General features: G+C 38.5%; 1 protein-coding gene across 2 annotated transcripts in view; it reads right to left on the bottom strand.

Moving 5' to 3' along the window:
- The window catches only part of LOC126252107 (disks large-associated protein 5-like), a 175,636-nt gene that overhangs the window by 107,612 nt on the left and 54,845 nt on the right, over positions 1-13,179 (bottom strand). For both annotated transcript variants that reach the window (XM_049952969.1, XM_049952970.1), the window contains exon 5: positions 10,548-10,800. In XM_049952969.1, the coding sequence (XP_049808926.1) occupies positions 10,548-10,800 (253 nt within the window). The remainder of the gene's footprint in view (positions 1-10,547; positions 10,801-13,179) is intronic.

Consider the following 13,179-nt stretch of genomic DNA (forward strand, 5'->3'; position numbering starts at 1 on the left):
AGTCCTCTACCGTAAATGAGTTTCTGAAAGCTAGGTTTAGAATTTTGGCCTTCTGTTCATCATCATCTGTTACATAACTCGTACTGCCAGAAAGAGAAGGTATTGAATTATTTGTAGTGTTCATAGATTTTATGTACGACCAAAAGTTTTTGGGGTTATCTTTTGACTCTGCAGATAAAATATTGCTTTCAAATTCATTAAAAGAATCTCTCACTGACCTTTTCACAACTGCTTTCATTTCACATAATTTCTGTTTGTCAGCAGGGCAGTGACTACGTTGAAGACGACTGTGCAAAATTCTCTGCTTTCTCAGAAACTTCATAAAACTTTTGTTGAACCAAGGTTGATCCTTTCCCTCCCCTATAATTTTGCTAAGCACGTATTTCTCTAGTATGTGGTCGATAACACCTTTAAATTCCAACAAAAGATGCTCAATATCTGTGTCCCACAATGAACGCTTGAAGCTGACTATGAAGATAGATGAAAAATGACAATCTGGTGACCAAAAATTGACACAGAAGTTGAGAAATGGTTTCACAATGTGAATCTTGTCAAATAGCAATACCCAATCACAAAAAGGATATTCTAAATTAACCTTCACCATCCCCAAGCAACATAACCATGGGAAAGAATTCACAATGATTTTGCTTGACCATTTAGGAAAGCATAATGGATCATGTATTGACACACAATCACAGTTCCTAAACATATTTGACACCAACTTCAGAAACGATGCTACAAGCACTAAAAACTCTTTACCATACAAGGATTCATCAAGACCATAGTTTTTGACAATGGTATCAATGTAATTCACAAATGTCAGTGGCATGAATGGCATAGAATGCCTGACTACAACTTCATTTCATTCTGCTTCAAATGGTGCAGCAGAAAGATTTGTCAGTAATTTTACAGAAGCTCCAAAGAAAGCTAACTGGGGACGAGAGAACAAGCAAGGTGCTCCACCAAAAATGCTGATTACTTACCGCACGAACTGCCGAACTACTTCATGGTCATCAGCCAAGGAATATAGTCACTGATCCTTCCATCAAAAGAGGAAGTACGGCCAAAGACAGGTTCAAAGTTTTAGGTTGGTGATCAAGTGTACGCCAAATATTTCTTGAACAATTTGTGAAGTGGATCACCTTGGATCTTGACAGTGTAACCAAACAGCTGCGAGATACGCTGTACATTGGGAAACAACTTTATAGACTTGTCGAAAGGTATCAAAATTAACTATAAAGTTGAAGCATAATAAAGAGTAGTGGGCAACACAGAACTCAAAAGGAATGGCACTTACTTTGACTACCTCCTCAACCAGCAGTAGAACAGGATAAAAAGGACCCCATGCTACTTCAGTGACTGAATCAAAAAATACACAGATCACAGAAACATTTACTGAACTAAGATCATTAGAGTTCATTGAAATGTGGTTCGCTGCACCCCTTCCTCAAATTAAATGGAGCGGGAATGTTAAACTTTTCTACATTTTCATGGAATTTCTGTGCATATATACAAGTGCCACAACATTTAGTATGGCATTCAGTTATTGTTTTTGTGCTACATTCACCTATGTTACAATATTATTGTACAGAGTCACCACTTTGTGTTAATGAACGTGTATTTATACAAGGTGTTTATGTATGAATGGTGCTGTTTTAAAAAGTAATAATAAATTGATTTACTACTTTGTATAGGCAAACATTATACCATAAGCAGCGGAAACTTTCCAAGTTTTTTAAGCAAATCACAGGGCATTAAATTTGGCAAACAGGATAGTCAGTGGACAAGATGCTTGTCTGCTGTTGCAGGATGTCTAATCCAGTGTTGATAAACACCATTAAGAAGCTCTCTTACATTCCCGTAAAAATAACATGGGGTACTGTCTAGTTGAAAAATGTGATCATCATAACATCTACATCATACTCAGCAAGCCACCTAATGGTGTGTGGGTGAGGGTACTGTCAGTACCACTATCTGATCAATCCAACCCTGTTCCACGGCATGGGAAGAATAATTGTCGGTAAACCTCTGTATTAGTTCTAATTTCTCGAATTTTCTCCTCGTGGTCAATTAGAATTTCCATAACACTCTCTCACCAGCTAAACGATCCTGTGACAAAACATGATGCTCTTTGTTGAATCTTCTCTATCTCCTCTATTAGTCCTACCTGATAGGGATCCCAGAAAGATGAACAACATTCAAGAATCGGGTGAACAAGTGCCTTATAAGCCACTTCTTTCATGGATGAGTTACATTTCCTAAAGATTCTTCTGATTAATCTGAGCCTGATGTCTGCTTTTCCCACTACCTGTTTTATATGGTCATTCCACTTAAGGTTGCTTAGGACAGTTACGCCTAGATATTTTACGGCAGATGCTGTTGCCAGCTGTTTGTCACTGACAATGTGGCTGTACAGTAGTGGATTTCTTTTCTGAGGATCAGCTAGGATAACACGTAGGTTTTCAATATGTCTCAAAATGAATTGCCTGCTATCATTGGTTGTTCAAGGAAAATGGGTTGTGCACTTACTTGTATGAACCGCACACAAAACATTCACTTTTGGCGAGTCACACATACTCTATCAGCATATGTAGTTTCTCACTTCCCCAGATACGGACAATGAGTGCGTTCACCTTGCCACTTACATTGATAGTGGATTCATAGCACAAGATAGTCTTTGTACAAAACCAGTGTCCTCCAATCTTAACTGCAGCTCTTCACAGACCTCAAGTCTTCACTTATTTGCTGATGCAAGGACCTGCACTCATCACACTTGTACAGTTTGAAACTTAGCCATTTATGTAACACTTTCTATACTATAATCTTTGGCATGCACAATTCCCTGCTTGCTTTAGTAAGTGACTTGCGACGAAACACCTTGCACACTCTCAACGCATCAGACACATGAGGAGGACCAGGACTCTTCCCCTTACAAAAGCTTCAGGTTTCTATGAACTGTTGGTACCATGTACCTATGTTATTACTGTGCCCAAAACTCGCACTGCACTGTAACCACAGCTCTGGACACCTCAAAATTGAGCACACAGAAAGCCCTTTTCCTGTTGCAATGCAATCCTGGAAACACACACTATGCCTGCGCAGTAAGCCTCACAAATAAACATCAGGTAGCATATCAAAAGATTGTACAGTTTCCTACTTATGCTTTAAGATTTGCCCACAAAGTAATAAATCAGTTTATTATTAATTTTTAAAAAAGCAGCTCATGTACATTGTTACTAAAAAATATAAATACAATTAATTTACCTCTTTTTCTACATTACTGTAGTAATCTCTTACTCTAATGAATGTAAGCATAAAATCTGCTGAAGTAGACATTCCTTTTGTAAATATAGAAATTTATCAAGAGATATAATATTTCAAACTACAGTCGCCTTGACCTCTATCGAATGTTATCTTAGCACTGCCTGTTTGCCACTTCATGGGTCAGGTTGTGCATCAAATAACCCCCCCCCCCCCCCATCTCTCTCTCTCTCTCAGTCCTCTCTTTCTTTAAGTGCATCAACTTGTTTACCTCCCCTCTTCTATATCAACTACATCACTACATTTGCTCATCTCTTTCTGGTTCTTCCTCGTGGTCCCTTCCAGAAAATATTTTTTGCACACTCACCTCTCCTATTCTGTCCATAACATGTCTTACCTTCAAAACATCTTTCAAGTTTCATCTTTACTGTCTGCATTCTGCTCTCTTCCCACTTTCTTTTTGTCTATGTGCCAGCTGCATATGCTAGAATGTGTCCATAAATTGAAAACATAACTTTTCTTATATTTCTTTGGGAGCATGTTTCACTGTATATCCATTACACACTGGCAGAAACTGTTTGCTTGTTGTATTCTTTATTCAATTTCTTCTGCTATCTTGCCATTATTTGTGATCACACTTCAGTACTTTAAACTTTTGATCACTTCCAAAAATTTTCCGCTCAATTTCATCTTTTCCCTTGTCATGAATAATGTTTTGCTCTTCTCTGTGTTTACTAGCATCCCAGATGTTTTCTTTAAGTTGCTTCCATAGATCACCTTGCCTATGCACTTCCATTTTTCCTCACCCATCAACAGTGAGTCATCTGCAAATAACACGGCTTTCGTAGCATATCTTCCTAATTTTTGTTTAATGTTCTTATGAATTTTGACCATGACTATGACGGTTTTACGTGCTTAAGAACACTTCTTTGTATCCCACACTACAATCTGCCAAACATCACACCTGTTACATACTATGGGTTTTGATAACTGCACCAATGAATGTATACAATAATAAGATATTAAATTTAAAATTACATCTTAAGTTTATGATATCACAGTATTATAGACTACTTCTACCTCATATACAAAGATGATAATTGGTTTTGTACCATCTTTCTAAGGAACTGTACGATACATGACAGAACTGCCAGGGGCATTTCATTGTACAGCTTTATGCTAGTATATTAAAACTATTTTGATACTTAATTAACCAAATAAATTGTAAATTGATGATTTTGAGCATAAGCACTTGCACTTTTTCAGGCTTCTGCTTGTGAACAGAGCAGCTGCAACATGGCAGGGAGTGAGGAGAAAGCATGTTAACACTGGCCGTGACAGCATGAAGGGCCTGCTGTGAAATAGGGGAGGGTAAGTTTTAAGAGTAGCGACGCTTAATTGCAGCAATGACAAGGGATAATAGTGTGACACAGACACTATGTTTGCACTCCCATCTGCACTGCAAAGGATCTTCAGATGCATGGTACTGTTTCAAATGTGTCAATCTTGCAACACATATAGCAGATGTCACATGATGTTCACAGTCAGCTTGTAAATCTTTGTGAACAGTTTGTTACAGCTCAACTAGCCATTTTTATCAGAGGCACAAACAGTGAACCTGGAGTCACAGAAAGCTCCTAGACTTCATAGCAATGGAGAAATGTAGAAAATATATATGTTTATCACGAAATTTATGAGTATGTGTCTACAGACACAGCACCAGTCATGTTGGATATAAATCATGATTCCAACCACAACTGAATGAGAAAATGAAAAAGCTGGGAGAACACCAAGAAATAAGAGGGGTTCACCACATGACTCAGCAGAAAAATTTATGTGCAAATAATGTCACTTTGAAAAATGAACTAAGTAAGAGCACTGAACTTCAATAGCACCAATCTGAGAACTTTCTTGAAGACATCAACCTTCAGCAAGAAAGTCTGTGAGGTGCACTGGCTTGTTCCTGAACTTAAATAGCCTTCATGGAAAAGCGAACTAGCTTTCCTTGTCAGTATGACCAGCCATCTGAAATACTCTAACACTTCACATATTCAAGGTAAGGATATGTTGAAAACACATTTCATTCATTGTGCGCACACATTCAAAATAAAATTCTCACTTTGGGAGAATCAAGTGGACAAGGAAAATGCAGTTCTTTTTTCAAAATTATCTTGACTGAAGTACTATGGTATTGACAAACTTCAAATGCTATCCACCTATTAATCTTACCATTAAGGAAGAATTTCTGTTTTGATTTAAGGATCCGACAGAGCTGGAGGGTGTTTTTCGTCCCTATATTCAGTGAATACTGAAAACATTTGTACAGGTATGCAGCTTTAAGAAACTGACCTGTAGCACGACAGGGAAGATAAAGACAAATTTAAAAACAAGATATGTGTTCTACATTTCTACAAGCATTTCCCTCACGGTCAGTTTCTTCATTTGCAGAAGATGGCTGCAATTTAATATTAATGCTTTATTGCGTGTACATCTTTAAACAAGTGTTTCCAGCAATGAAGAACAATTAAATGCCTTTGAGATATTGTCAGACCATAACCTGAACTACACATTACATCTACAAAGCACATGAATGAATGAATGAATGAATGAATGAATGAACCCACCAATTGTAGACGCTTTTGTAAAAGGGAAAAAGAGCAAGAAGATTAAAGAGGGCGAGATTTGTTCAAGAATTGTTACATGTATAATGCATGATTAAGTAAAATGAGAAATATGTACCTACTTTGTACTAAAACTATGTTGTTGTATTAAGCTTTTAGTTTAACTGGTAAATTTATAGCAATGAAACCTCATTCAAACTTATTTGCACATTTTTTGTGGCAAAATTAATTAGTCTAAGAAACATGCGGTATCCACATCATCTCTTTTCAAGCCTCCATACAGCTCCCCACTCCCTACCCTGCAGAGAAGTAAAGGAAATGTGCTCACTGCTTGTGGGCCTGTGCTTGCCACCTGCTTGAGGAGCCCAATGACTGAAGTCTGTCCTAAATCCATATTATTTCTGTTCTGTGAATGTGGAAAGAATTTCTGCAAGTTAAAGTTTCCATCTGATTCTTCATTGCCTTTTTAGGTCTTTGAAATGTGATGGGCTTGACTATTTGTAATGCAAGTAATAAAATTTCAATTTTTATTACCAACACCCACTACCCCAGTGGTTGCTTACAATCCTCCCCAATGCACAATTTCTGTGAAACTGGGAGCAATCTGAAACAATGTAAGAGTAACACATAGCACTCTTGGCTGCTCTCTGTGAAATCCACTGCATTAAATATAAATTTTCTTTTGTTTTGCTGTGCACTATGCTCTTACTAGCTTTGTTGCCAGACAACTTAAAGTTTCAGTTTTGCAGGAATTATCCATTAAATTGGTCAGACTAAGCCACTGCGTAGAGGACAGCACAGGTCATACCATGAATTTCTTGAGGTTATGACATAACACCACTCCCATGAACCATGGACCTTGCCGTTTGTGGGGAGGCTTGCGTACCTCAGCGATACAGATAGCCGTACCGTAGGTGCAACCACAACGGAGGGGTATCTGTTGAGAGGCCAGACAAACGTGTGGTTCCTGAATAGGCGCAGCAGCCTTTTCAGTAGTTGCAAGGGCAACAGTCTGGATGATTGACTGATGTGGCCTTGTAACAATAACCAAAACGGCCTTGCTGTGCTGGTACTGCGAACGGCTGAAAGCAAGGGGAAACTACAGCCGTAATTTTTCCCGAGGGCATGCAGCTTTACTGTATGATTAAATGATGATGGCGTCCTCTTGGGTAAAATATTCCGGAGGTAAAATAGTCCCCCATTCGGATCTCCGGGCGGGGACTACTCAAGAGGATGTCATTATCAGGAGAAAGAAAACTGGCGTTCTACGGATCAGAGCGTGGAATGTCAGATCCCTTAATCGGGCAGGTAGGTTAGAAAATTTAAAAAGGGAAATGGATAGGTTAAAGTTAGATATAGTGGGAATTAGTGAAGTTCGGTGGCAGGAGGAACAAGACTTTTGGTCAGGTGATTACAGGGTTATAAATACAAAATCAAATAGAGGTAATGCAGGAGTAGGTTTAATAATGAATAAAAAAATAGGAGTGCGGGTTAGCTACTACAAACAGGATAGTGAATGCATTATTGTGGCCAAGATAGATACGAAGCCCACACCTACTACAGTATTACAAATTTATATGCCAACTAGCTCTGCAGATGACGAAGAAATTGAAGAAATGTATGATGAAATAAAAGAAATTATTCAGATTGTGAAGGGAGACAAAAATTTAATAGTCATGGGTGACTGGAATTAGTGTGTAGGAAAAGGGAGAGAAGAAAACATAGTAGGTGAATATGGATTGGGGCTAAGAAATGAAAGAGGAAGCCGCCTGGTAGAATTTTGCACAGAGCACAACTTAATCATTGCTAATACTTGGTTCAAGAATCATAAAAGAAGGCTGTATACATGGAAGAACCCTGAACATACTAAAAGGTTTCAGATAGATTATATAATAGTAAGACAAAGATTTAGGAATCAGGTTTTAAATTGCAAGACATTTCCAGGGGCAGATGTGGACTCTGACCACAATCTATTGGTTATGACCTGTAGATTAAAACTGAAGAAACTGCAAAAAGGTGGGAATTTAAGGAGATGGGACCTGGATAAACTGAAAGAACCAGAGGTTGTACTGAGTTTCAGGGAGAGCATAAGGGAACAATTGACAGGAATGGGGGAAAGAAATACAGTAGAAGAAGAATGGGTAGCTTTGAGGGATGAAGTAGCGAAGGCAAGTAGGTAAAAAGACGAGGGCTAGTAGAAATACTTGGGTAACAGAACAAATATTGAATTTAATTGATGAAAGGAGAAAATATAAAGATGCAGTAAATGAAGCAGGCAAAAAGGAATACAAACGTCTCAAAAATGAGATCGACAGGAAGTGCAAAATGGCTAAGCAGGGATGGCTAGAAGACAAATGTAAGGATGTAGAGGCTTGTCTCACTAGGGGTAAGATAGATACTGCCTACACGAAAATTAAAGAGACCTTTGGAGATAAGAGAACAACTTGCATGAATATCAAGAGCTCAGATGGAAACCCAGTTCTAAGCAAAGAAGGGAAAGCAGAAACGTGGAAGGAGTATATACAGGGTCTATACAAGGGCGATTTACTTGAGGACAATTTTATGGAAATGGAAGAGGATGTAGATGAAGATGAAATGGGAGATATGATACTGCGTGAAGAGTTTGACAGAGCACTGAAAGACCTGAGTCGAAACAAGGCCCCCAGAGTAGACAACATTCCATTGGAACTACTGACGGCCTTGGGAGAGCCAGTCCTGACAAAACTCTACCATCTGGTGAGCAAGATGTGTGAAACAGGCGAAATACCCTCAGACTTCAAGAAGAATATAATAATTCCAATCCCAAAGAAAGCAGGTGTTGACAGATGTGAAAATTACCGAACAATCAGTTTAATAAGTCACAGCTGCAAAATACTAACATGAATTCTTTACAGACGAAAGGAAAAACTAGTAGAAGCCAACCTCGGGGAAGATCAGTTTGGATTCCGTAGAAACACTTGAACACGTGAGGCAATACTGACCTTACGACTTATCTTAGAAGAAAGATTAAGGAAAGGCAAACCCACGTTTATAGCATTTGTAGACTTAGAGAAAGCTTTTGACAATGTTGACTGGAATACTCTCTTTCAAATTCGAAAGGTGGCAGGGGTAAAATATAGGGAGCGAAAGGCTATTTACAATTTGTACAGAAACCAGATGGCAGTTATAAGAGTCGAGGGACATGAAAGGGAAGCAGTGGTTGGGAAGGGAGTAAGACAGGGTTGTAGCCTCTCCCCAATGTTATTCAATCTGTATATTGAGCAAGCAGTAAAGGAAACAAAAGAAAAATTCGGAGTAGGTATTAAAATTCATGGAAAAGAAATAAAAACTTTGAGGTTCGCCGATGGCATTGTAATTCTGTCAGAGACAGCAAAGGACTTGGAAGAGCAGTTGAATGGAATGGACAGTGTCTTGAAAGGAGGATATAAGATGAACATCAACAAAAGCAAAACGAGGATAATGGAATGTAGTCAAATTAAATCGGGTGATGCTGAGGGGATTAGATTAGGAAATGAGACACTTAAAGTAGTAAAGGAGTTTTGCTATTTAGGGAGTAAAATAACTGATGATGGTCGAAGTAGAGAGGATATAAAATGTAGACTGGCAATGGCAAGGAAAGCATTTCTGAAGAAGAGTAATTTGTTAACATCGAGTATAGATTTAAGTGTCAGGAAGTCATTTCTGAAAGTATTTGTATGGAGTGTAGCCATGTATGGAAGTGAAACATGGACGATAAATAGTTTGGACAAGAAGACAATAGAAGCTTTCGAAATGTGGTGCTACAGAAGAATGCTGAAAATTAGATGGGTAGATCACATAACTAATGAGGAAGTATTGAATAGGATCAGGGAGAAGAGAAGTTTGTGGAACAACTTGACTAGAAGAAGGGATCAGTTGGTAGGACATGTTTTGAGGCATCAAGGGATCACCAATTTAGTATTGGAGGGCAGCGTAGAGGGTAAAAATCGTAGAGGGAGACCAAGAGATGAATACACTAAGCAGATTCAGAAGGATGTAGGTTGCAGTAGGTACTGGGAGATGAAAATGCCTGCACAGGATAGAGTAGCATGGAGAGCTGCATCAAACCAGTCTCAGGACTAAAGACAACAACAACAACATGACATAACAATTAGTGTCAAGACAGTTTCCATTGCACAACATTGCTTCAATGATAAGATCAGCTGATCTGTGCTTACTAGCATATATTTTGACAATGCGTCGACAGCAAGAGCTTCTCTGTTGCATACGCGTTCACCATGCCAACCTAGCGCTGTGTAAGAAAAGCATCCCTTCTATCCGTAAAAAGTGAATGGTACGTTTGAATGACTAGACTTGTAAGTATGATGTCAGTTGGAATGCTTTGCAACTGGTCATGGCATGGCAACAGCTGTGCATGTTGAACTTCAGTTTTCCAAATGTTGGACATTTAGCAGGATTTACACCCAAAGACAATGTGCAGTTAGTGGCAAAAGCCTTTGCAATGGAACACAATTTTCTACAGCCACTTGCAATGGTTTATATTGAGTTCTGCACCCTGAAACCTATTCCTCTGCCTAGAAGCTGAAAAGGAAAACAAATACAAATGAACAAAGCTACATATATCTTTGCAGCATTATGAGGACAACCCTTAAGCCTGTATCAATAACAGCTATTAGTCCACAGTACCTGTAGATTTACCATTTCCCAGAAACCTTGCAAATCTGATTCTGTCACTCTTACAGGCCCACTATTTTTCTCACATTCATCAATAAGTCCTCTGTACTGTGCAAGCTTTTCTTTGATGAGTAGTTTGGTTTGTCCAGTGGCAACATCCACCATATCATTAACCTCATTTGGTAAACTGGCCAACTGTTCTTGAGTAAATGACCATTTACTACATAAAGTCTCCAACTGTTCTATTACAGTGTTCAGTTCCTTCCTGAAACAATCAAGAGAGTGCTACAGCTGGAAGACATTCATCTGTAATTCAAAATATCTTTACACTTTTAATAATTTTACTTTACACAATAAGTAATGAAATTACTTCTGTGTAAACTTAACTGGCAAGCTACTTGAGTTCAGACAACTGGGAGAATTCTATGATTGACTACAGGCGGTGAGTTTGTGTGTGTTACTGAAGTGTTCATCATAGTTGTTCAAAATAACTTACTTCTTTTCTTTGAGAAGCTAAGGAATGGCGTGAAGAAAACAGGGAATGGTAGAAACTGTAGCTTGCCTTGCAGATGGATGATCCAGTTGACCACATACTCAGAAATATTATAGCTTCACAAGTTGCTCTGTTTACAATGAAGTTCCCAATCACCAACAATACCACTAATTTTAAAGCTGTTAATCTATAGGAAATACTGCAGCAGGAATTAGAAATGAACAGGCAGTGTAAAGGAGCATCCAATTTCTGTATAAATTGAAATCAGGTCATTCCATGTCAAGCAAACCAATCTTAGGCACTATCTCTAATTTGGATGAAATTTCATTTATTCATTCTCTCTCTACACTATTTTTTTCACATTCATCAATAAGCCCTCTGTACTGTGCAAGCTTTTCTTTGATGAGTAGTTTGGTTTGTCCAGTGGCAACATCCACCATATCATTAACCTCATTTGGTAAACTGGCCAACTGTTCTTGAGTAAATGACCATTTACTACATAAAGTCTCCAACTGTTCTATTACAGTGTTCAGTTCCTTCCTGAAACAATCTGTATATTGAGCAAGCACGAAAGGAAACAAAAGAAAAATTCGGAGTAGGTATTAAAATTCATGGAGAAGAAGTAAAAACTTTGAGGTTCGCCGATGACATTGTAATTCTGTCAGAGACAGCAAAGGACTTGGAAGAGCAGTTGAACGGAATGGACAGTGTCTTGAAAGGAGGATATAAGATGAACATCAACAAAAGCAAAACGAGAATAATGGAATGTAGTCAAATTAAATCGGGTGATGCTGAGGGGATTAGATTAGGAAATGAGACACTTAAAGTAGTAAAGGAGTTTTGCTATTTAGGGAGTAAAATAACCGATGATGGTCAAAGTAGAGAGGATATAAAATGTAGACTGGCAATGGCAAGGAAAGCGTTTCTGAAGAAGAGAAGTTTGTTAACATCTAGTATGGATTTAAGTGTCAGGAAGTCGTTTCTGAAAGTATTTGTATGGAGTGTAGCCATGTATGGAAGTGAAACATGGACTATAACCAGTTTGGACAAGAAGAGAATAGAAGCTTTCGAAATGTGGTGCTACAGAAGAATGCTGAAGATAAGGTGGGTAGATCACGTAACTAATGAGGAGGTATTGAATAGGATTGGGGAGAAGAGAAGTTTGTGGCATAACTTGACTAGAAGAAGGGATCGGTTGGTAGGACATGTTTTGAGGCATCAAGGGATCACAAATTTAGCATTGGAGGGCAGCGTGGAGGGTAAAAATCGTAGAGGGAGACCAAGAGATCAATACACTAAGCAGATTCAGAAGGATGTAGGTTGCAGTAGGTACTGGGAGATGAAGAAGCTTGCACAGGATAGAGTAGCATGGAGAGCTGCATCAAACCAGTCTCAGGACTGAAGACCACAACAACAACAACAACAACAACAACAACTCTCTACAGAAATTAGTGACCTTATTATATTTGAGTATTTTAAGAATGCTTCCATTTTTGCAGCTTTTTAAAGTGATCTTGTTTTGACTTTCTAGCATTGGGAGTTAATGCAATGACATTAATGGGGGGGGGGGAGGGAGGTTGAAATTTAGTTGAAGGCCTAAGGAAAACAATGAAAGGAAAAAAAAACCCTAATATCTTGAACTTCAAGAAAGAGCCACAGCAGAAAAAAATTAATTACTTTTCTTGTTATTTCTTTCTTAAACATGATTCAGAATTACTCTGAATCTCATAAAAGGAAAATAGAAAATTAATGATGGATTTTTTCCTTTATTTTTATATTGTATGATAGTGATTAATGATTTTCAGACTTTAGTATCTAAAATAAAGAATTGAACAATGGAAAATCAGGGATGGAATAACAACATGAATGGATAGATTGCTTTTCACTACACAAAGGCACTGAGCTGCAGATAGACACATGAAAAGAAAACAGAGGACAGGGAGGATAGGGAGGAGGGGAAGTGGGAAGGGGGGTAGGTAATAGGGGCACAGGAGGGGGGCAGGGTGGAAAGGGGGGATAACAGGATAATAGGGGGGGTGGAGAATATGCTGTAGTGCTGCCTACAAAATTGTGTAGGGATGAGGCGAGTACAGTTTGGCGGACTGCTATGTGCAGCACCTGAAGGCTGTGCTGACGGGGAACAAGAGAGAG

Source organism: Schistocerca nitens, chromosome 4 (genome assembly GCF_023898315.1).
Source record: "Schistocerca nitens isolate TAMUIC-IGC-003100 chromosome 4, iqSchNite1.1, whole genome shotgun sequence".
In the NCBI taxonomy this organism is placed as follows: domain Eukaryota; kingdom Metazoa; phylum Arthropoda; class Insecta; order Orthoptera; family Acrididae; genus Schistocerca; species Schistocerca nitens.